The sequence below is a fragment of the Rhinichthys klamathensis genome, unplaced genomic scaffold (assembly GCF_029890125.1).
Source record: "Rhinichthys klamathensis goyatoka isolate OS25496 unplaced genomic scaffold, OSU_Roscu_1.1 h1tg000060l_1, whole genome shotgun sequence".
In the NCBI taxonomy this organism is placed as follows: Eukaryota; Metazoa; Chordata; class Actinopteri; order Cypriniformes; family Leuciscidae; genus Rhinichthys; species Rhinichthys klamathensis.
Genome location: NW_026606605.1, coordinates 1,022,960 through 1,048,920, shown reverse-complemented (window position 1 = coordinate 1,048,920; position 25,961 = coordinate 1,022,960). Strand labels below are relative to the sequence as shown.

General features: G+C 38.6%; 1 protein-coding gene across 2 annotated transcripts in view; it reads right to left on the bottom strand.

Annotated features, from left to right (window-relative positions):
• Positions 1-349: 349 nt before the first annotated feature.
• Positions 350-25,961, bottom strand: part of csmd3b (CUB and Sushi multiple domains 3b) — a 246,350-nt gene continuing 220,738 nt past the window's right edge. For both annotated transcript variants that reach the window (XM_056249475.1, XM_056249476.1), the window contains 9 exons: positions 23,559-23,632; positions 20,232-20,343; positions 16,559-16,738; positions 14,014-14,079; positions 12,619-12,777; positions 4,939-5,051; positions 2,427-2,514; positions 1,693-1,828; positions 350-1,403 (listed from right to left, as the gene is read on the bottom strand). In XM_056249475.1, the coding sequence (XP_056105450.1) occupies positions 1,244-1,403; positions 1,693-1,828; positions 2,427-2,514; positions 4,939-5,051; positions 12,619-12,777; positions 14,014-14,079; positions 16,559-16,738; positions 20,232-20,343; positions 23,559-23,632 (1,088 nt within the window). In that variant the 3' untranslated portion in view covers positions 350-1,243. The remainder of the gene's footprint in view (positions 1,404-1,692; positions 1,829-2,426; positions 2,515-4,938; positions 5,052-12,618; positions 12,778-14,013; positions 14,080-16,558; positions 16,739-20,231; positions 20,344-23,558; positions 23,633-25,961) is intronic.

Below are 25,961 nucleotides of genomic sequence, written 5' to 3'. Positions count from 1 at the left end.
ATAAATGTCAAGTGCATTTCATTTTATACAAATTTTTAGATATTAAGAATGGCAAGTTGTTATAATGACCAAATTATCATATCAAATTTGTCTACCAAATACAAATGGAGCTCAATGACACTTCAGCACTGAAAAGAATCAAAAAGAAAAATTCGGTAACCCTTAAAACCTGTATGTATAATGCATTATCAAGGTATATCTTGTCATAAATAAAAGTTAAAATGCATTATGCTATTAGCAGATTCCATGTTTCATCCCTGTCATGTATTTTAATGCATTATACTTTCTAAAGGTGTTCAGTGAATAGATCAGTATTGTAACTGTGGTTACAATTATCCATGAGACCATACAATGCAGCTTACGATTATAAAAATACTTCTATAATGCATTATATATAAAGGCTTCAAGTGTTACCAGAAATTAATCTGCAGGCTTCAGGTCAGAATGCTGACATATGTCCTACGGCCCATGCTGAAGATGGGTGCTTATAAACAGACATACATACTGAATATCAAAGATCTATAACAATTATAAAAAAAACTAAATCCTCAGGAGGAAACGACACACCCCTTTTTCTCTCGCGTTTTGCCCATACACATCACACATCACAGAATGCATCAATGTCCAATCACTGGCGACATTAGCAACTGAAACTTAAGGAATGACTGAATAAGCTGTAAATAAAACGTTGTGTACCGTACAAAACCGTCAGAGAAGAAATGTGTTGGTCAATGTGAATCTCTTTATAAACTCTGGATAGAATCGTTCTCTGTTGGCGTCTCCCATGTGGCAATATATAGCACAAAAATATAGGTGGTGAATGCTCCTCATATATATGCAAGTAGATTTACAGATCCCTTTCCCCTAAAAAAATACCCAGTCAACTGTGAAGAAGCACTCACGGAGTGTGAATAAGGTAGCAGAAGAATCTCTTCATGCTTTCCGTCATGAAGAACCTTTTCAGAGAGAGTCTTCAAAAAAAAAATCCCCCATGACAATGTGTTTCATATTTCATACATGTCCTCGGCGGACACGCGTGGTCAAACGGTTCCTGAAGAGTGTGCTTTATATATCAGAGGACGGGCAACAGCGTTTGTGCTAGACATCCTCTGCGAGTCTCAGACAAATCCATCCATGACTGTAATGCGATTGTATCCACCTCCATTTAAAAAAACAAAACAAGGCAAAAACCCTTAAATAAAAAAAATAAAAAAAATCCACAGATGTTCTCGGGCGGATCTAATTATACCATTGTGCAGACTGTGTTCAGATTGGGGTCGAATCGGACAGCTTTGCCTTCCACGGACTTCGCGTTGGTGTTGTACATGGGGTTCTCGAAGGCGGCCTGTCCGTTGTTGTTCTCGTGAACCGAACAGCCTGTGTACTGGGTTTTTGGAGTAGTCCTGTCAGACAAGACACAACATCAGAACGTCATTAGAATACAATCTGCAACCGCTTTGAGAGTTTGCAGTGGAAACACACGCAAGCATCAAATTATGATCGCATCCAATAACCTGCAAACCAGCTAATTCTGTCTCTACAGACGTTATCTGTCACCATCTATTTCTTTCCGTCCTGCAACAAATGATGATGATTTTGTCAGAGACTGATTTCTAAATTCGTTCTGATCTGTCTAGCAATAACAACTCCGCAAACAAACTTTGACAAATGAGGAAAGACGCCGAGACTCACCGCTGCTTGTAGAGATAAAATCCGAAGCCTGCAAATATCAGGGCGAAAAAAGGCACAAGGATTGCTATGGCCACCGAGCTACTGTTTGTACCATGTGGTGGGTTTGACGAATTATTACTTTCTGACATATTCAAACCTGCAAGAGATTGAGAAATATGAATTTTCATGTTGCAAAATATGCATTTCAGTGTGTCAAAGATGCATTAAAAGGACCTATTATGCCTTTTTACAAAGACTTGATTTTGGGCTCTGTTCTCATACTTGAAGATACACAGCCTCCCACATCTCTATAAAGCCCCTCCTTCTGAAAACTCAATGAGCTCTGATTGGTCGGCTGGATCAGCGAGTTGTGATTGGTCAAGCATGTTTGGGAAATGTCCCGCCCCTTACCAAAATCGCCAGTTTCAACACACTACTAACTAACTCAACCAGGCCCCGGCCCTTTATCCTGCGTATTATTTATTTAAATGAGGGATAAAGAAAACTTAAGACTACAATGGAGGCGTTTCAGGGAGTTCAGAAACACTGACACTGATATAGAGAATAACTCCCGCTGGAGGGACTTTGTGTTTTGTAACTTTGCAGAGCTTTTTCCTGCTCAAACAGCAAGGAAAGTTAAAGATGTAAAAAAACATAATAGGAGCCCTTTATTAAAAAACTGATTTTCACACCACAAACAGAGTGAAATAAAATATTTTAAACAATCAACAACAAAAAACATCACAATCTCTTACCTAGCCTTTGCAGGCCAAACTGGCCGAAGTCTTTACCCTGTATAAAGCCTTGAAAGACGTATGTGGAGCCATCTGGTTCAGCAGACACCTGACAGACAACAATCAAACAGATCAACGGGAATCTACTTTCCATATATAATCACTACTGCTCACTGCCAAGAAAAATATGGGAGATAATCTGCTGAAGCTAAGAAATCGACATCCGCTTTGAGAACCAGATAGTGATGTTTGATCAGTAAACAAATGATTCTTTTGAATTGATTGAACTGATTCACAAATCACACTGAATGATTCATTTGTGAATTCAACTGATACGATTGCAGTAGATAACTAATGACTTGACTCCTAATTTTTCATTACTAATAACATAATAAAAGTCAGACTGAGCTTTATTTGTGTGACCGGGACACAAACACATTCAGAAAGAAGTTATTTTACTCAAATAGAAATGTAAAAGAGATGTACTATTTCATCATGTTATCTGTATTTTATGGAAGCTTGTTTCCGCCACAGAATGAAAAATAAAAAAGGTAATTGTGACTTTATCTCACAATTCTGACTTTTTCTCACAATTGCGAGTTTACATCTCGCAATTCTGACTTTATTTCTCACAATTACGAGATATAAAGTCAGAATTGCGTGATATAGTCGCAATTGCGTGTTATAAAGTCAGAATTGCGTGTTATAAAGTCAGAATTGCGAGATATAAAGTCAGAATTGATTGATATAAAGTCGCAATTGCGTGTTATAAAGTCAGAATTGCGAGATATAAAGTCAGAATTGCGAGATATAAAGTCAGAATTGCGAGATATAAAGTCAGAATTGCGAGATATAAAGTCAGAATTGATTGATATAAAGTCAGAATTGCGAGATATAAAGTCAGAATTGCGAGATATAAAGTCAGAATTGATTGATATAAAGTCACAATTGCGTGTTATAAAGTCAGAATTGCGAGATATAAAGTCAGAATTGCGAGATATAAAGTCAGAATTGTGAGATATAAAGTCAGAATTGCGAGATATAAAGTCAGAATTGCGAGATATAAAGTCAGAATTGTGAGATATAAAGTCAGAATTGTGAGATATAAAGTCAGAATTGATTGATATAAAGTCAGAATTGCGTGTTATAAAGTCAGAATTGCGAGATATAAAGTCAGAATTGTGAGATATAAAGTCAGAATTGATTGATATAAAGTCAGAATTGCGTGTTATAAAGTCAGAATTGCGAGATATAAAGTCAGAATTGTGAGATATAAAGTCAGAATTGATTGATATAAAGTCAGAATTGCGAGATATAAAGTCAGAATTGCGAGATATAAAGTCAGAATTGATTGATATAAAGTCAGAATTGCGTGTTATAAAGTCAGAATTGTGAGATATAAAGTCAGAATTGATTGATATAAAGTCAGAATTGCGTGTTATAAAGTCAGAATTGCGAGATATAAAGTCAGAATTGTGAGATATAAAGTCAGAATTGATTGATATAAAGTCAGAATTGCGTGTTATAAAGTCAGAATTGCGAGATATAAAGTCAGAATTGATTGATATAAAGTCAGAATTGCGTGTTATAAAGTCAGAATTGCGAGATATAAAGTCAGAATTGATTGATATAAAGTCAGAATTGATTGATATAAAGTCAGAATTGCGTGTTATAAAGTCAGAATTGCGAGATATAAAGTCAGAATTGTGAGATATAAAGTCAGAATTGATTGATATAAAGTCAGAATTGCGAGATATAAAGTCAGAATTGCGAGATATAAAGTCAGAATTGTGAGATATAAAGTCAGAATTGTGAGATATAAAGTCAGAATTGTGAGATATAAAGTCAGAATTGCGTGTTATAAAGTCAGAATTGCGTGTTATAAAGTCAGAATTGCGAGATATAAAGTCAGAATTGTGAGATATAAAGTCAGAATTGATTGATATAAAGTCAGAATTGCGTGTTATAAAGTCAGAATTGCGAGATATAAAGTCAGAATTGATTGATATAAAGTCACAATTGCGTGTTATAAAGTCAGAATTGTGAGATATAAACTATTCTGAGGGGAAAAAAGTTAGTCTTTTTTTTCCTTAGAATTGGCCTGATAATATCTCACAATTCTGAGAAAAGATGTCAGAATCTCGAGATATAAACTCTCAATTATGTGTTATAAAGTCAGAATTGTGAGATAAAAAGTCTCAATTCTGTCTTTTTTCTCGCAATTGCGACTTTATTTCTCATAATTGCGACTTTATATCTCGCAATTGCGACTTTATTTCTCATAATTGCGACTTTATATCTCGCAATTGCGACTTTATTTCTCACAATTCTGACTTCATATCTTGCAATTGTGAGATAAAAAGTCGCAATTTACATTTTTTTTTTTAAATTCAGTGGTGGAAACAAGCTTCCATAGTATTTCAACTCAAGTACAGGATGTTTGTACTTCGTCCACCACTGCATTTTAGTGTATAACACTATATTCTTCTGTACAAAACAGTCTAAAAAGATAATAAGACACATTTGCACATACAAATCCATCCAGGGTCCACTGCTCTTCTTTGATCTTGCTGAGTGTGGTGGATGAGGACGCTTTCACATGATACACCAGCAGCATCAGACGTGCTTCATGGCTCTTATACACACCTGTGACAGAGAACAGAGAGCAGACAGCTGTCTACACACTCACGGAGATGCGTTTCATCCTCTTATTGCTCTCTCCTCGTCTCGGTCACTCTCTCTGTCTCAGAATTGCACGCACACAAGCTCACACACGCTCTCTCGTTTCCTTTTAGTCTGACCACAAAATAAAAGTATTGACAAGCCCTACATTATCTAAGACGCCGCTCTTTGTCTACAATCTCTCCTCCTGAACAAACCGCCCACTTTCTAAGCAACAAACAAGAACCTAATTGAGAACATATACACCTGGAAAACGGCAGGTACATTTCATCGCCCTCCAATCAGGGTTATTATCGGTAACTAAAACTAATTAAAACATTTCTGTTCATTGAAATAAAGCTGAAATTAAATAAAATATGAAGTTGAATACTAATACTGAAAAACTGAAATAAGTTTAATTTGAAGCACTAAAATTATTAGCTGGAAATAAATAAAACTAAAACTTAACAAAACTAAATCACACCTAAATAGCAATATTTAAAAAAATAAAATGACAAAAGTGCATAATGAAATTACTAAAACACTAAAAAACTAAAATTAAGGCTGCAGATGATAACTTCAAGCTCATTTGAACTTGACCTATGACTCAACAACATTTTAAGCAAATTGCAAATTTGCAAATACTCGTAGAGTACAGTTTCCAGACATAATGACTTGCTTTTTATTAGGTATTGCATTTGGATATATATATGTTACGGATTAGTTTTGTTTTGGGTTTTTTCTGTTTGTTTTTTCTCTCTTTTGATAGGTTGTCAGATAAGGATCCACACCTGTCTTGAGTTTGTGGATGGATATAAGATGTCTGCCCTCTGTCTACCGGGAGGCCTGCAGTTGTGCTGAGGAGCTGGACCTTCATATTGTTTTTCTCTTAAGTGTTTGTTTATTTACTGTTGAACAACTATTTTCTTTATTACTTACCCCTAGATTTAAATAAATATATTGTTAAATATATTTTTGGACTCTGAACCCTTTCTTTTGTTACTTCCTTGAGCCGGAACGTAACAATTGGGGGCTCGTCCTCAAAGTTTTTTTTTGGTTAGAATTCGGAAGGTCCAGCTTCTATTGAAAAAAAGGTATTGTTTGTAAATTTTTCGCTAGCGCCTGTGTATGTGTAGGCGGAGCGTATTTGACTAGGCTACTATTCGATTCACCTGCGTGTGGCTTGGCGTTCTGGCGCTAGCAAACAGTGGGTGTTTGTTGGGAAATGTGCGCGAGAGTTTTCGGTGTCTTTAAATCGGTGGATTTTCTTCATCATAGGGTTCAATTGAAGAGAAAGTAAGTGGAACCCGAAATAGACCATTAGATATGGTAAGTGTATTGATTTCTCTTAATATTTCCCATTGTAAAAACGTTTGTTTCTTTTGATAGGCTAGCTTTGGCAGGATTTTGATGGGTATGTTTACTCTGGTACTCTGCTCGGTTAGCTAGGATTGCTGAAAGAAAGGTAATTTGTCAGCGAACTCTGTATTTTGTTGCACAAATAGTGAGGTTCCCCGGTAGGTTTAGCAACGCATCGCGTTGATCTTTTTTTTATTTTAGTTTGTTGTTTTTGTGCTGACGCTGAGTTGAGAGCACTGCCGCGATTGTATGTCTCACTGGTTTGTCCGTGAGTTTATACATCTGACGGTATTTGAGTGCTTAAAGATACTCGACTCTTGGTGGAGGCATGAAGACTAGGGTTGAGTTATTTTAGGGGAGAGGAGAGAGAGAGTAGGGGGAATAGTCACTTTTTGGTGCTTGTAAGTCAGAGTGAACGACTACGAGTTCTGCTGAATAGAATAGAGAATGGCTACTGAGTTAGACTTATTTTTTGAATCTCCTAGTGAGGAATTCTTTGACCAATTAACGAAAGAACAGTTGTTGGAGGTGGCCGCTAAGTATGATATCTGCTTAACCACCAAAGAAAAAAAGTTAAAAGAGTCTGTTGCACTAATTGTTAAAGCCACTCTAGTTAAGTTAGAGGTTTTTGATCCTGATAAGCCTGTTGGTTCTGATGAAGATGATGATAGCACTGCACAAACTTCAGTTATTGCTTCCAAGTTCTCTTTTGAGCAACAAAAAGAACTAATGCTTTTAGAGTTAGAAAAGGCGAAAATGAATCGTGAAATTGAAATTCGTAAATTGGAGGTTAAGGCTTTGCGGTTTCAGTTAATTGAGGAGGGTAAACTGGGGGACAGTGCAAGTGCTCTAACCAGATCTGTCAGAAAAGGGTTGGATGTAGCCAATAATATTAAGCTGATACCCAAATTTAGTGAAACTGATGTAGACACATTCTTTAGTTTGTTTGAGCGCTTGGCAGATGTTATGAAATGGCCAGATTCTGAACAGACTTTGATGTTACAGTGTGTGTTAACCGGTAAGGCACAAAAAGCTTACTCCTCTTTGAGTGTTCGTGATAGTCAGAATTATCATAAGGTTAAGGAGGCTGTTCTGAAGGCTTATGAGCTGGTGCCAGAAGCCTATCGGCAGAAATTTAGAAACATGCGAAAACCTGCAGAACAGACGTATTGTGAGTTTGTGAGAGACTTAAAGATCCAGTTAGATCGCTGGTGTGCTGCTTCAGGAGTAACTAGTCGGGAAAATCTTCACGAGTTGTTCCTGTTAGAACAGTTTAAAAGCACTTTGTCTGAGCATGTTTCCATCTTTCTGACTGATCGTAATGTTACATCTACGGAGGAGGCTGCCATTCTTACTGATGAGTATGTACTCACTCATAAATGTGAAGTCAAGAAAAGTAGGTTCAAGTTCAGTGAAAGTCCAACAGAGAATGTAACTGTCCGTCATGCCTGGGCTGATAATAATAAGAGTGAGAGGAATTTTAAAAGTCACGCTGATAAAAATGACCGGTGTGCTTATTGTCATTTAAAGGGACACTGGAAAAAGGATTGTTTAGCACTTAAAGGGAAACTGATGCGTGTTAAATCTGAACCCAAGCCTGCTCTTGCTGTTTCGTCTGTTCAGACAGATAATAATTCTGACTGCTGTCTTGATATTTTGCAGAATCTGGAGAAACCAGCGGTACGTTACAATGTTGGAGATGTTGGATATTCTCCCTTTATTACAGAAGGCTATGTGTCACTGCTTGAAAGTACTGAGAAGGTTCCTATTAAGGTTCTCCGAGACACGGGAGCATCAGAATCATTCATTTTGCAATCTGTTCTTCCTTTTACTCAGGAGTCCAATACAGGGAACAGTGTGCTGATTCGCGGTATTGGGTTGCAAACATTGTCTGTACCCCTGCATAACATGTTTCTCCAATCTGATTTAGTAAATGGAGCAGTTGTGATGGGAGTCCGTCCTTCACTACCAATGGAAGGAGTTTCAGTGATCTTGGGGAATAATCTGGCGGGTGACCGTGTGTGGCGTGATGTTCCACCTCCACCTGTGGTTGCTACTTGTCCTGCCCCATTGGGTGACAATGATATATCCCAGCAGTATCCAGAGGTATTTGTGTCTTGTGCACTCACGCGTGCAATGCGTAAACAGTCAGCCGATGCAAAACTAAGGGATGTGAAGGATTTGTTAACGTCTAAGAGAGTGGTGCCAGGTCTCCTTGCTTTGCCTTCTATTCCCCATCAGGTTTGGGTGTCTGCTCAGAAAGAGGATTCATCTCTGAACTCGCTGTTTGATGCTGCTTTGTCTCCTGATGTAGCAGAGAGTTCCGTTAATGGGTACTTCATTGAAAATGGGACACTATTGCGGAAGTGGACTTCTAACACAGAGGGAGGTTTGACGGAACCAATTATACAGGTAGTAGTGCCTGTTTCTTTGCGAAATTCTGTATTGGATTCTGCTCATGGCGGGGTGTCTGGACATTTGGGCGTAAATAAAACCTACCAACATTTGCTGCAGTACTTTTACTGGCCTCGTATTAAGAGTGACGTAAGGCAGTATATTAAGACTTGTTCGATCTGTCAGCTGACTGGAAAACCAAATCAAACCATAAAACCTGTGCCTTTGTATCCCATACCTGTTATGGAACAGCCTTTTCAGCATCTTCTAGTGGATTGTGTTGGGCCTTTACCACCTTCAAAGTCTGGTAGCGTTTACTTATTGACCGTGATGTGTCAGAGCACTCGGTATCCTGCGGCTTTTCCTTTGCGTTCAATCACCACACGATCAGTTGTAAAAGCCTTGTCCCAGTTCATTTCTATTTTTGGAATTCCAAAAGTTGTTCAGAGTGATCAGGGGACAAACTTTACATCTAATATGTTTCAAGAAGTTCTGCGGCAGCTTGGCATTAGGCATAACAAGTCCAGTGCATACCATGCGGAAAGTCAGGGTGCCCTAGAGCGTTTCCATCAGACGTTAAAATCTTTGTTGAGGGCATATTGCACTGAGTTAAAAGGTGATTGGGAAGAAGGGTTGCCTTGGTTGTTATTGGCCACACGTGAGGTTATCCAGGAGAGTTTGGGATTTAGTCCCAATCAGCTAGTCTTTGGACATTGTGTACGAGGACCCATGGCAGTACTGAGTAAAGCTGCGCTACCGGAGGAGCCACCACAGAGTCTGATTCAGTATATACAGGGTTTTCGTCGACGTCTAGTCCTGGCTGGGGAATTGGCAAGAGAAAAGTTGGAAAAAACTCAGGGAAAGATGAAATGCTGGTTTGATCGTAAGTCCGAGGTTCGCATGTTTAGTCCAGGAGATCAGGTGTTAGCCTTATTTTCTTTACCAGATTCTCCTTTCTGTGCAAGGTTTTTAGGACCTTACACTGTGCTTAAAAAAATGTCTGATCAAAATTATATTCTTTCTACCCCTGAGCGCAGGAAACCTACCCAGTTGTGCCATGTGAATTTATTAAAACCCTTTTACTCTCGTAATGTTGCTCCTGAAGTCGTTCCTTCCTCAGTTGCGCTAGCTAGTTTAAGTCAAAAAGGTGACGTACAACAGGATGTGAAATCACCTGATGATGTCATCTTACAACCTCGTCTAAAAAACTCTGAGACTTTGGCTAACCTAGAAGAATGGGTAAAACATTTATCTTGCAAACAACGTTTCGAGTTAAAATCTATGCTGACTGAGTTTTCTGTTCTCTTTTCAGATACTCCTTCTCGTACCCACTTGATTGAACACGATATAGATGTTGGTGATGTTAAACCTGTCCGGCAACGATTTTATCGTGTATCGTTTGACAAACGTCAGAAATTGGAGGCTGAAGTCAGTTACATGCTTGAAAACAACATAGCAAAGCCTTCCTTTTCAGATTGGGCTTCGCCTTGTTTGTTAGTGGGAAAGCCAGACGGCACTCAGCGTTTTTGCACTGACTATAGACGAGTAAATATTCTAACTAGACCTGACTCATACCCGTTGCCTAGGATGGAAGATTGTGTTGACCAAGTTGGATCAGCTACTTTTGTCAGTAAATTTGATTTGCTCAAAGGGTACTGGCAGGTGCCTTTGACCACCCGAGCACAGGATATTTCCTCTTTCATTACTCCGTTTGGACTATATTCTTACACCGTAATGAGTTTTGGTCTTAGAAATGCTCCAGCTACATTTCAGCGGCTAATGAACAGAGTGACCGCTGGTTTAGAGGGCTGTGCCGTGTACCTAGATGACATTGTTATTTATAGTGACACATGGGATCAACACCTTATCCGAATTCGTGCACTGTTTGAACGATTGTCAGATGCCAAACTAACAGTTAACCTGGCAAAGTGTGAGTTTGCCAGGGCTACTGTGACTTACCTGGGCAAGGTTGTTGGAATGGGCAAAGTGCGACCTGTACGTGCTAAAGTCATAGCGATTGACCAATTTCCTAGCCCTCAGACTAAACGTGAATTGATGAGATTTTTAGGAATGGCTGGGTATTACAGGAGTTTTTGTCCCAACTTTTCTTCTGTTGTTGCCCCGCTCACGGATTTGTTACAAGCAAAGGCTAAATTTGTGTGGACTCCAAAATGTGAAAGTGCCTTTGAGAATGTTAAACGCTTGCTCACGTCATCTCCTGTTCTGACAGCTCCTCGACTTGATAAACCATTCAAACTTCAGGTGGATGCTAGTCAGGTTGGAGCGGGAGCTGTTCTGCTGCAGGTTGATGAGAATGGTATCGATCGCCCTGTCAGCTATTTTTCACGGAAATTCAATTCATATCAGACCAACTATTCGACTATCGAGAAAGAGGCGTTAGCGTTGATCTGGTCCCTGCAGCATTTTGAGGTTTATGTGTCTTGTGGGACTATGCCCACTGTGGTGTACACCGACCATAACCCTCTTACATTTCTTCACTCTCTGCAGAATCCAAATCAGCGTCTTATTAGGTGGTCTCTTTTCTTACAGCCTTATGCTTTGGAGATTCGTCATGTGAAAGGCGTAGATAATGTCTTAGCTGACGCCTTGTCCCGTGCCCCATGTGGTGGAGAATAAGTCTTTTGACAATCATTTTCCTCTTCTCTTTTCTTTCTTTGGTTTTCAATTCCTTAATTTTGCTTTCTCCAGGCGCCGGGAGATTGCTGGTTTCGAAACCAAGAGATGCGGGGAGTTGGGAAAGTTGTAATGGTTAATGACTTGGTGTTAACTCCGGTAGGGTTGTTTTTGTTCCTCATAAACTTATGTATGCTTTGGGGTTGGAAATTGTATAAGGTAGAGTTTCTAACGAGAATCTCTCCCTTTTTAAGGGGGGAGGTGTTACGGATTAGTTTTGTTTTGGGTTTTTTCTGTTTGTTTTTTCTCTCTTTTGATAGGTTGTCAGATAAGGATCCACACCTGTCTTGAGTTTGTGGATGGATATAAGATGTCTGCCCTCTGTCTACCGGGAGGCCTGCAGTTGTGCTGAGGAGCTGGACCTTCATATTGTTTTTCTCTTAAGTGTTTGTTTATTTACTGTTGAACAACTATTTTCTTTATTACTTACCCCTAGATTTAAATAAATATATTGTTAAATATATTTTTGGACTCTGAACCCTTTCTTTTGTTACTTCCTTGAGCCGGAACGTAACATATATATATTTTATACATGATCAAAATCAAGTTTCTGTCACAGTTTATATTTATTATATATATATATATATATATTTGCTTAAAATGCTGTTGATCGTTGTTTATTTTTGTTGATTCTTGGTGTTTATGTTTTTGTATGTGGAGGGGAATTTTGTTTGTTCTTATTTTCATGTTCAAAATTTAATAGAGAGATTGATGAAAAAAAAACATTGTAATATTGTTGAATCTTCTGGCTCAACTAACTGGGAAACAGTATCCAACTGATCCTGTGATCTTACTCTGCGTGAGTGATTTACACTGTTGATGGTTTAGAGTTTAACCCCTTCATTGCTGTTTTAATAGCAGTGTCTAAGAATAATTAGATGATGTAAAGCATATGTCAGCTTTATAAAGAGAGTCTCATGAGTGGAAGAGGAAGGTTTAATGATCTAACTCATTAACGGTCTAGTTTAATTTGACTCTAACGGATTCAATCAGATTCTGTGATAGTGGGAACACAGTCCTCATGTTTGCTTGCTTTGATTTGCAGTGTGTATTATAATGTGTTCAGTCAGTTGAGTAAATCTGCAGAATATCACAGTAAACCAACCTGAAAGCAGTAGTTCCATGTTGCTGCTTGTTAATGTGACATTAACTCTACCCGTGGTTTTATTAAAGCTTGTGATACTCAAAGTCATTGGTTGCTTTCTTCCCTTGTAGTTGTATGAGCCCTTCCAGATGTAGTTAGGAGCAAATACATCATCAGGAACTGTGAACAAATAAACAAACGAAAGACAAACAAAATGTTAATTTCCATCCATGGACATTTATTATGAAATATACAGTGATACACACATTTGCATATTTTTTAATTTCTCTTTTGATTTACATTTACCTGCCAACCAACACAATCATTGCTATATTATATTGCCAAATGAGAGCACTGAGTAACGAGTATTTTAGAAAAAAATAAATTACTTAATTAAAAACATAAATAACAATTATTACATTATATAATGTGTAACATATCATTAGCTAATGTTCATTCAAAAAGTCAGAAAATAAAAATATAAAAGAAATACATTGTATTTTTTTAATACAAATATATGTAATATATCTTATTATAAATATTTATATTATATATAAATTATATAAGAATATTGAAAAAATATATTACTAAAAATATATTACTATGTAAAATTATGAAGGCTATATTTTATAGTATCGATTTTTTGTGCTGTTATAAAATGGAACTATACAAAATAGACTTTTTTTTTATCTATAATAAATAAATAAATATTATATATACATACATTCATATATATATATACGGTTATATTAGCACACCCTCCCATATCTTACAGCTTATGCAAGGGAAATGATCAGGTCAAACTTAGCCATAATAAAGACAGCATATAATTATTGAGTTATTGAGGTAAGATATTTAATATGGAGCCAGATAAGAAATAATGTGTTGGCTGGAGTTCTCAGATAACATGCTATGAGTCTTTACGAAGACTTTTCCTGTAATCTAACAGAACTAACAGTAGCTCAAAGGGTTTTCTGTGTCTTACTGATCCATCAGTTTCTGGAAACGTGCTGGATATCCGGTTTGTCCTTTCTGTCACAGACTCTAGAAAGTCATATTTGCTGTAGGTGCTCTTGCTTGGAGGAGCCTCATCATTACATCCCTAAAGCTTTGCAGGACACCAGCTTGTCTCCAACTTAATCCTGCTCTCCAAGTACAGTATATAAACATAAGATATGTGATATGCTCTAAGAACGTCTGGCGAAGTTCAGTAGGATTATCTTATGATTCCAGTCGAGTATGTTGCAGCTGCCAGTCTACTTTACTGTCAAAATAACTGGAACCCGTTTTCTCCTCATTAGTCCCCTCGTCCTGGAGCCAAAATAGAGCTCAAATTATTCATCCTAAATAAGGTGCACTTAACACTCATAAGTGGGTCTTTCAAATGAAATCCCATTTCAGAATAAATGCACCCACCATTTAGCTTCGGACTCGGCGTTCCTGGGACCGGTTTAATAGGCTTTTCAGATAGTTTGGAGCCCGCTGGGAAAGAAAGAGCAAAATTGAATAAAGGCACTTATATAAAAAAAGATTGACAGATCAAATTGGCATCACTTTCATCATTTCAAGCATACAGTAACATCCCCAGGCAATAGCGTGATATTCTTTCTTCCCTTTCACAAAGAAAAACCAGGTGACCGCAGACAGCAGGAGGCGTCACGGTCAGCGTATCGAGCAGCAGAACAGATGAGAACAGACAAAATAGGAGGGTGTTTAGGACAGGCGCAGAAAAATGAGGTCCCATCACAGTTTGGAGAAGCTCAGGGATTTTTTTTTATAGACAATCACATCTGTTTATGTGCAGTAATTACTGGAAAGCCTGAAGTGTACAGCTGTGCAGCGCTCTTGAGCTGCAGGAGGAAGACGAGGAAGATCAAATCCCAGCACTGCAGCACGCCGGCCACACGCTAGCGCTATACCTGATACGGCTGTAATCAACCAAAGAAAATCTTCAACTAGAAATCGACTAAAAGCCCCCGGAAACCCGGAAAACCGCTGAAAAAAACCCAGTTAGATTAATTAGCTGCGCAGTACTTGGTAGCCTTGTCCGCTTAAATGAATGATAAATAAACATAAAAACTAGTAGGCTATTTGCAGTATATTAAATCGATTTTGACCTAATTATTTTGGACTGAAATGACACACTCGAGTATGACATATCGCGCAACTGCGCAATATTATAGCCTATGATTTCCGAAAATAGTACTATGTCCACTAGTGATATCAGCACAAGAACTGTTGAGGAATATGTGACATAATTTAGACAATTGTTTTTGTCATATGTTATAATAACTGACAGACACTATCATTTCAGCCGCACATAGGAGCTCAGCTTCGCGGCTGAGACACGAATAGACTATTGACTTAAAGCTTTTCCTCTTAAACACAAATGGCACTTCCACTTTAATGAAAAAAATTATATTTATTAAACAAACCAGATTAAGACGAGAGCAGAAACGAAATAAAGTGCATAACTGAACAATAAAGCATAGGCTCAAAACAAATACAAACAGTGGGCACAGCACAATTGCGCATTAGGTTTAGGTCCCAAAAAAAAGGTGAAAACTGAAGACAGACTGTTACCTGTGAAACAGGGGTGCTCTGAAAACACCTCCATTAGCAATTAGTGCTTTCCACCTGATGAAATTAACACGGCAAAAAATCGACCAATCAGAATTTTGGTCGAGCCAGAACGTATCGACCAATAAATCGACGAGTCGGCTGGGAGATTACAGCCCTCATACCTGAGCACACGCTCACTTGAGTAGGAAGTGCAAAGTCACAGTGATCGTCAAGGCAAAATGTTGCCTGGTTTAGCAAAATGTGTGATAATAAACAGAAATGGATAATCACAATCAGGGTATCAGCACTTATTAGCAATAGTTTTAACACCATTTTAAGAGCCGCACATCCCTTCCATCGGCTTCAATGAGAACAAACTAAATCGCCCTGCTCAACAGAGGCCCTGTTTACACCTGGTATCAAGACGCGTTTTAGTGGGTCGGAGAGAGACACATTCCCGTTTACACCTGGTGTTTAAATCCGTCTCTTTTGTCCACTTTCAACCACTACTGTCCTGATTTCTTCGAGGGGAGGGTCTATGGGAGGGTAAATGTATGGGCTTTTTCCAGATCTTTCAATCTAATGGACGAAATAAGCTCACGCAATTTACATATGAACGTGAACGGAGACGACGGAGAAACACACGAAGAGCTGCAGCTTTCATTTCCGCTCTAACAGACAGAAGACCAGCCGAACGCTGTGAGTGTGTGTTAGAGATCAGGAATGGTGAGAGAATATTGTGCTTGGTACGTTTTTCATCTTCAAACCAGACATGGGTCTCCAGCCGACAAAGCTTAAATCCCATAATGTTTAATGTTAGGTCAGTAGACGGAGAGTGTGTCTGTTTGAACACATTCGTCCGCATGAGTGTTTACACTACGAAAGCAATCCGGTCGATTGTGTTTTCCACTACCTCTGGAAGTGATCAAAAGTGGACAAGCTCAAAAAGTTTTTAGACCCCGTTTACACCTGTATTTAGTGTCGTCCACTTGTGATCCGATCGACCAAAACACATCTTAATACCAGGTGTGAACAGGCTTAGAGATGTACAGTACAAATGTATAATGGACCCCTGTGCATTAAGCAAGTCAGGAAACGTTTTCCTCCACTAGCGTCACATGCTGGTCACTGTGCAGGACTTAGATCTCTCATTCCCAAGAGAGATTGATGCTGGATTGTCTGCAAAAGCAGGTCCTACACCACTCTAATAAATTATTGTGGTATAAAACCAGGTGTTTCAGTTTCATTGACCAACCCTTGTAACAACAAATGTTCTGTTTATATAAAAAGCGTAATTTTTTTTTTTTTTTTTAGTAGTAGTTGCATTGAAACTCTATATTCCGTGTGCATGCTATAGAAATGTTAAGTGTGCTGGCAGACAATGTGAAGTGTTTGATACCTCGACACACAGGCATCTTCCCAGTCCAGGTTCCATCGGACCGGCAGACCCGGTGCTCAGAGCCTCCAGACAAAAAGAAGCCGGTTTGGCAGGTGTAGATGAGCGTGTAACCATAGGAGGGCAGATCCATGCCCACAACATCCACATGAGCCGGGCTCTCGGGCTGTTTACAACTGTGGGCTACAAAGAGAACAAAGAGACAAAGAGAAACAAAAGAGATGAAAGTACTATCCAGCAAACCATCTCGATCCCTGTATAATCAGACTTCAAACTTCAGTGGCCATAATCAAAATGAAGTTTGAACTTTTAAGACAACATGGCGTGTTTCTTTAGAGAGAATCTATGCTCTCTCTCTCTCTCTCTCTCTCTCTCTCTCTCTCTCTCAGTAGCTGACACCACCATGTTCCTGTGCCTACAAAAGCTGGAGGCGAACCTTAAGAGTGGCAGACGTTGATGCATGCTGGCAGACGGCACTTAAAGGGAGCGCACCTTTACCTGTCACACCAGCAGATCAAACACAAGCCAATGCTCACCCAGTCATTCCAACAGCTCCATCATCACTATGACTTTGATCAAAAGTAGCCGGGATTGAGGTTTTGGCTCAGTGCACAGTTGGGCCCAGTTCTTTTATCCAAGACTTTGATAAGGGTTTCTATCCATGAGAGCCAGAACAACAATACAGCTACAAAAAATAATCAGGCAAAGAAACTATTATGGTTTCTAGTTACATTGCTGTGTAATATGGGGGCGTATAGGGATTATTGTAATTATTTTAAATACATTTCTACTAATTTACTGAGAAAATGCAAATTAAATTTTGCTTTGACGTTAAGTTCATATTATTATTATTAATGTTAATTTAAAAACTGGATAAAATATTTTAATATTTAAAAATATTCAAATCCTTGTAATATTGCCACCAAATCATACAAAAACCAAAAACTTTTAAAAGAGAGACGAGAGTTTAAAGTCCCCCTGTGGTGAAAATCAAGCTTTTAATGTTATTTATTGAGTCTATGTGGTGTTTTTAATATGCTTTAAGACAAACCATGTGTAAATTCATGACAACACTATTCCTGAGTAATTTCTCCTTAAATCTCCAGTGAACAAAGACAGTCTCAAACACACGGTTTGAAATCGCTGGTGTTTCTGACGTCACAAACGACCTTGTAACCAATCAGGTCAACGTGTGATCGTCAACCAGTGGATCTCTGAGCTGAGTGAGTGAGTGGAGGCGGGGCTCATTTGCATATCCATAGAACCATCTATAAGGCAAGGCTAAATGAGGCAAGGGTGTCGAGTTACATTCAAGCTATTTTAAGGCATGAAGACATTTTTTTTCCAAGGAAAAAAACATTTAAATATGTAATTTTGGTGATCAAAGATGAGTTTTAAGGGATAAAATGATTGACTACAGGGGGACTTAAAATTATGTATTTAATATAATGTAAATAAAATTGACACTAAAAACAAAAAATACATAAATGACATTTACTTAATTTGGACATTTTCACATTGTGCAAAATTATCATGATATGATATGATTACTGATATGATTTCTTGAAAAATAAATAAATGTATTTTTACATCATACTTACATTAAACAGTCTATAGCTTTTTGCATGCGGAAGCCTTCCATAGTTATAAATTATATTATAATACAGTCCACTTGTAGTAAATAAATAAATAAATAAATTCTCAGGACAGAGCAAGGCACAAAAAAAAAAAAAAAAAAAACTACTTTATTTCTTTGGAGACCAATCTAGTGGAACGCTAATGGAAAGGACAGCCAGCCATTATCCAATTCTGCGTGAAAAATGAGAAAGATGATTTAGCACTTAGCCTGACTCTGTGAGTAGCCAACTGCTCTGTGTAAACAAAATTACAGTGCGTAATTACAGAATGATCTCGATTATTCTTGAAAAAAAACGAAAAAAAAACCTGTTTTATCACAGATTTACAATTAAGTGGGGGAAGTGCTGTGTCTTCCTAGCCATCTCATTGGTTAATTTCCTAATTTTTGCAAAACAATGACAGAACTTCGGGGCAGTGGTAAGATGAAAAATGTAATTAGCTTTTGAAATGCTTCAACTGAATGGCAATCTGTCTTGTGAAATTGGAGGCCAGCTGTTTCCTCGTTCTTCAGTCTGCTTTAATGCTCTTGATTTCGGACCTTCTGTTGATCTCCAACGCGTGTTCACAACGTCTACACAACTCGCATGCGTCATGGTGCTCTGGTGAAAGCGTATTGGAGATTAATATTTTGTAAATAAAGTGGTAAATTATGTTATTTTTGTGCAAACAAACACTCGCGTCGCTTCATAAATCTGATGTTAAACCACTGGAGTCACATGGATTGAATGACGCATTTAATGATGCCTTTACTACCTTTCTTGGCCTTAAAAAAATTGGTAGTTGCGTAGCTGTCAATGGAGGGACAAAAAGCTCTCAGATTTCATTAAAAAGATCTTTGTGTTCTGTCTTATGAATATGATTGGAACTACTTTAATTAGCAAAGCAAAATAACTTGCCATTTGGTGTCTCAAATGCAAGTTAACTGATATTAATGTCTTGTTTATAGAAAAATTGGCATCTAAGTTTATTAAAGTTTAACTGACACCACTGTTGTAGTCAAGACCAGCTCCTTCAAATCAAAGTCAAGACCGAGACCAAAACTGGGTCGAGTCCAAGTCATGACCATGACAGGACCAAGACCATAAAAATATGAACTTGAGGGCCAAGATCAACAACATGAAAATAGGGTCTTGCACTCTGACTCAAGGCCAAGTCCATATTTTCATGTTTTTGGTACATGTAGACTCAGTCTGGACCTGAACTCAACTGACTTGGACTCGAATGAGCTGTTCTCGACTATACTGGTGGACTCATTTCTTTGTAGCTCAATTATACAAATATATTCTGCACTGACCTTTATTAATGAGAAACTTCAACAAATATAAATTGGTATTCTGACGGATTCCCATGAATGTGGCAACTGGTACACTCATGCCATAGAAGAACCATTTTGGGTTCCCCAAAGAACCATTCAGTAAGCAGTTCTTAAAATATATTTTTTCTCTTAGTGCATAGAAAATTGTAACTCTTTCCCCACCAGCGTTTACTAAAAAAGTTGTATTTTTGATCATATTCACAAAACTTTCATTCAAAAAAAATTTATTCTAGCTTCATTCATTCTTTAACATCAAGATTTTCAGAACTTTCGGATTTGGAACGATTATCAAACCATAGATCAAGTAGTCCATCAAGCTTCCTTTTCGTGGGTTCGACATTTAATTTGGTAATGCTAGGCAGTTTTGATTTATATATACTGTTGAATGTTTGATGATCCCGTTTGCTTACTTGTGCATAAACTTCTATCCGCTCTTTCTGGTTTATGCAGAGCTTATGTTTCGATCCGGATATGCTGTACCATTTCAGAAGATGCATAACAGCGCCCCCTACCGTATAACAGTGAAAACAATGGCGGGGAAGAGTTGTGTCATAAAATGACGGAAAATCTCTTTTAGCGGGAAAAGAGTTAATAATCTAAAGAACATTTTTCAAGAACCGTTTGTGTAATGGAAAGGTTCCATGGATGTTAAAGGTTCTCCATGGAACCATAGATGCCAAAAAGTAACCTTTATTTCAAAGAGTGTATAGGGATAAGACTTACGGATGCACTCCGGCTGTGTCCCGCTCCAGGTGAGGTCAGTCTGGCAGAGACGTGTGGTGGAGCCCTGCAGCAGGTGACCAGGCTGACACTGGAAAGCCACCATACTTCCAACCTACACCACACACACACACACACACACACACATCCCATCAGACACTGCGCTCCCCAACTCTCTTCTGGAGGCAGATTAAACAATGTTAAACACTTAATGATTGCAGTTTTTAAATGAAAGAAGGGCTTTTTTCACCCTGCGCTTAACCCCATATTATTGTCATTCTAAACCCTGCTTTTAACCCCAGGTAAAGTAATGTTTCACACTTGTAATTTAGGAGCGGTTAGGGTTAGGCTTTTTACACGGGAGTATGAAACCCTGCTCCGGAGAAGGATTAGTGCTGCTTTTGTGCTGTTAAAACCACATTGCGCTGCCAAACTTGTGCAGTGTGAAACGATGAGATGTTAGAATGTTATGCTTAGCAACTGACAACCAATCACGTGCCTCATATTCACGTGTGAAACAACACGCATTGTACATAAACAGTAGTTTCAGCGTTTGTCAAAGGGAGACGGAAAACCCATCAAATTGGGCGGATCTCGGCGCTGTTGCTATTTTACCGGCGGGATAAATGACTCTTGCGCCCGACGCAAGTTTAAAAGGGGTTGGTCTGAAGTAGCTTCATTATTCATAGGTGTGGTTTGGGCGTAACGTGAAATAAACCAATCAGAGCGTCATCCAACATACCCTTTAAGAGCAGGTGCGCATGTTGCATGGCGGATTGTTATTATTATGGCGGATTTAGCAGGCGCGCGCCAGGAGCGGTTCACAGCCGAGGAGAGCGGCGTTCTTGTCAGGGCCGTGAAAGACAGAGAAGTGACGTTGTATGGGGATGGGAGATTTATTTTTTCCTGGTTCTTGACGGACAAACTAATTTGTCAGATGCCCTTATATACACATGTGTCTTGCCACTATTGGGCGAACAGGTCTGATCCGTCATTACTACAATTAGCCTGAAAAATTTGGGTAAATGTGTGAGCTAGATTTAGGCCTACATTTTTTTTACATCTTCATGGACACCACAATTCCCACCACGTCTGTGGAGGGAAAAGCCCGCTTTGCGCGGATGCAAAATACAGTGTACAAAGTCATTTGCGCCGGGTGCAAGATAGGGCCCAATAACTTTATAACCCTAACCCTAATTATAGCGCACCATTCGTCCAATCAATGACACTGACACTGAAAATATGCAAGTAAGGACGTTAACCCATGGGTATAGGAATGACAATGTGAAACACCAGCTTTTGAAAACCCAGGATTAAATGTTAACCCTAGGTAAAACGTGAAGCAGGATAACCCAGGATTTTGTTTAGCCGGGTTTACAATGACCCTGTTTCAAGTGTGACGAACCCTAGAGTTTTCACACCTGAGGACAGATGCTAAAGACTGCAACAAAAATGTGGCTTGAAATGTCAGAGCCTTCAGGTTTCTTCTGCATCGCCGTACGCCATCTGCTTCCCAGACTCACTCTCTTAAAAGCTAAATGCTAATGTCGGGTGGATATTCTCATTTATGCTACTTACCTACTTTACCTACAGCTCAAGTAATCACCCGTACATGCACTTAGGAGGCCATTGTGACCTCCTTTCCGGACCACTAGTGATGTAAAGTGCCACTTATTTCCATAATATATGGTAGCGCTCCTCATGCAAACGTGTTCGGTTATTATACGTTATCATCAGCAAGGTCATGGGACAAAAAAGTGTCGCATATATGCCTGTGGGCGTGGGCTGTGCTTTAGGATACATACGAGATAAGTAAGATATTAACACATTTGTCACAGAGTGCCATGTGGGTTTAGCATATTAATTGATTAACATGTCCCCGCTCACTGCAAACACAGTTGACGAGCCATAGACACTGCTGCTTATCTGAGGTGTGTGATATCTTCCCTCGCCGACTCCAACATCATTAAGCCCCGGAAAGCAAAAGAGCTTGACTGGATCCTTTTTCTCCAGGCCAGACAAATGATTTACGAATATGGAAAGGCTGATATTTAGTGGTTTCATGAAGCCTCCGGAGGGCTTGACCTCTGATACTGTAACGACTTGAATTCTTAATGCCAGCGATGAACACTCTTCCTCAGCAATCTCAGTGTTTCTGTTTTTCACATCTCTCTCAGTTCACCCGTCCGTCCTGCTCTCCTGACCAAACATAAGCAGATTTATTTGCACTACCGAGAAGTTGATTTTTTTTTGTTCTATTCGAGTGATTCTCAGGTGTTATTACATCCATGCATACATTTCTCCGCTCCTCAAGACCACGTTTGGAGTGGAAAAGTCTTGAGAGGGCTTAATAATATTTTGTAGTGGATGTGAGGGAATGAAGGGCCTTCACCAAGTAGTTTGTCTGGAGTGGGTTTAAGAAAAGCCATGAATCAGTCTTTAGATCATTAAGAACGCTTTCATGGAAGGAATAAGGGAAGATATGAATTAATTTGAAGATTAAAGGAATAGTTCACCTAAAATTTTTAATGTTATTCAAACCCCAGTATTAATTTCTATCTTCAGTGAAATACAAAATGAGGTCTTCGACTTTGTGAAAGTGGTCCATACGACTCGATATTCCATGTCATCAGAAGCTGTAGCTTCAGGTTGAAATGACATACGGGTTAGTAAATGTACACAAAATGTTTCATTTTTAGATGAACTATTTCTATTTAAGCAGTGGATCTCAACCAGGTGGCCAAGATGACACAAAATGATTTAAAATAAAGACAAAACAAGTATTTAAAAAATCCTAAACCACAAAAAAAAATCTCAACAACGGTTTTCTTTGAAGAATTATAAAAGTGTGGAAAAGTCATATATATTAACAAATTCTTGAGAGCAATTTTATGCTTATTTTTTAATCAATATAGATTATTCTAGTTATGGCAAGCTCTGAAATCCTAAAATATCAGGTAGAAATTGTGAGTTTCATTTTCCAGTAAATATTAAATATCTGGAAAAGTCAATATTGCTGTGGACAATAGTGGGCCTTGGACTAAGAGCAACAAAAATACAACAAAAGTCTAATAATATCTAATACTATTTTTTCTAACATAATATAATATAATAATAGTAAAAGTTTAACTGAAAAAAAAAATAGCTTAATTTGGTTAATATTACTTCTTAAATTATCCATTTCCAAAGAGTATTTGGTTAGTGCTCATTTCTTAGTGTTTTGGTTTGTCCCTCTTTGGCTTTCATGAGAGCAACACTCAAGCTGACACGAACCATGAACATTGATCTCTGACACAATGTTTTCTATCATATATGTAGTCGTCCTGCTACCTTAAAGCCAAAGGTCCTGTTGAGAGAGCCATAGCGGGGCGTCCCAGGGTTCTCACAGGTGGTGCGAGTTGGCTCTGGGGAAAGAAAGGGAGAAGAAAGGCAAAACAAATGAACATCCAGTCACATTCTTCTTCTCAATATCTTCTTATCAGCCACAACTGAGGCAGTTTCTTTCTCATAACAGCATTTCATCTCTCATAAATACGTGCAACATAGCCCTTCCTGAGCCCAGACACATCGCTCAAAGCAGTGCTAGGGCTTATGGTGATTGTTATGGGCCTGTGTGTTTATGTAAGTGCTGCAGCAGTGTCGTAACAGCCGTGTTTTATGGAGACTCAGCAGGGGGCAGTGTTGCTGCAGAAGTGCATCTGCTCCCACACAGATGTGCTGCTCTGTAATTGGGATGTAGAGCACATTTTGAGCTGACGCAGAGACCCTTGATTCAATGCAGGCGTGCAAATGACAGGACAACCTGCGAGGCTTACACAACCAACCCCTTTTCCATGCCGTTTTTGTGTGTGTGGGGCTTCTAATACCGAGTCAGCACAGAGAAAATATATGACTGCATTGCCATATGGAGAAAAGAGTTGCAGACGGTGCTCGTGTCGCTTTGATTTTGAAGGAAGAACTGACTAGGAGGCCAAATAGGATTAAGTAAAAACTACGACATGCACACGGGAGATGTTCACATCTTCCCACATCCATATGGAAGTTTTAAAAGTCTGATCATCACCACCATTGAAAAGATATCACGGAATGGAGGTACTCAGATGAAAATTGCATTTGCCCTACAATAAAACATTGGCTGAATAGTACAATTGATAAATTTGGTTTCTAAATGTCTCTGATTGTTTCATGCTCTTGGCCGCCAATGATGCATTACAGAAAACTCACTGAGGTCAGCACAAACCTGTCCTCGCACGCAACAACCATATTTTCTTGTACCTTGCATAGCTGAGTTCAATGTTTTTTGAAGATGAGGTCATGTCACACAGCCTGTTCATGTCACCATTTGCCAACTGATGGATGAATCTGTGCTAGAGTTTGGATGCACAGCCCTTGACATCAACAACAACAAAAGATATGGAAAATGTTTTCTCGAACTTTTAAAAAACGATTTATTCTATGCACAATTTCAAGGTCAGTTCAATAACATTATTTGCATGTAACCAAACTAGACTACATGGCGTTTTTATCTCAGTAACCCCAGAAGTACCAAGTGGAAACTGGGAACAGCCAATAGGATTCATTCTATATGCATTGGTGTGGGTAAATATATGCAGTGGCATTTTAGAGCACTTCATTTCTTTTTCATGGTGTCTTTGATTGTGTAATACTGTATGAGGCCATAATAACACTCTATCGAAACTGCTAAATGATTACACCTGCTTTGGGGCCATGGCTGACATCTTCTCTCGGCGCAATACACTAAATGCTTAAAAACGCCAATCAGAGCTCATCCAAATCTCCTGCTGGCTGTTCACAGCTCCTCAATAATGGCCTCGCAGAGTTGGGACCATTTATTCAATTACTTGCTCAATTAAAAACAATTATCAATGTATTTATTGATGTTAGGAGAAGGACTCCCTCATGAATGCATAAACTGAGGGGTTTAATCAGATAAACACGGTACGTATGGGGACAGTGAGAGGAGTCTTTGTTAATAAGATGTGGAGAAATTGATGTAGCCGTAATACAGCCATCATACACAGGGAAAGAGAAGGAAAAGTGAAAAAGGATATGAGGTATGTATACATAAATAGAACTAATTCACATGAATCCTTATTTGCCCCCTAAAGCAGCTTTACAGAGATTAGTGCCTTTATATGAAACCCAGGGAGGAACAAAGACTCGAAACTCCCACAGTATGTGCTGGGGAAGTTTAAGGAATTTAAACTAGTTCAACTATAGTCAAGCTAGCCTTTAAAAATGGTTAGACACACTGAAAGTTAATAACAAAAAGTTAACTCAATCGACAAGAGAATAATATCAGATGATAATATAAGTTATCCTGCAATCACAGCATTTATAAACCACAAAACAGTAAAGATCTAAATCTGGTGACAGCATTATGCTGAATATATATATATATATATTTTTTTTAAAAGTGCCAAACAACAGTATTAATTGGTAAAGTGTTAATTAATTGTTAAAGTCGGCATAACATGTAAATTCAGCCTATTTTGAAAAGGCATGTTATTGATATTATAAAATATCATACCTCAATCTTCCGTCGAGACGACCGACTTCTTGCTGGTGACATATTCTACAATTTAGTTTGCTTAAACCCCGCCCCTTTCTTAAAATCAACATCCAATCAACAGCTGACGGAGAGAACCACGTACCTGGCTTACATTTGTTTCTGTCACATTACCAAAAAAGATCTTTTGCTACAAATCGACT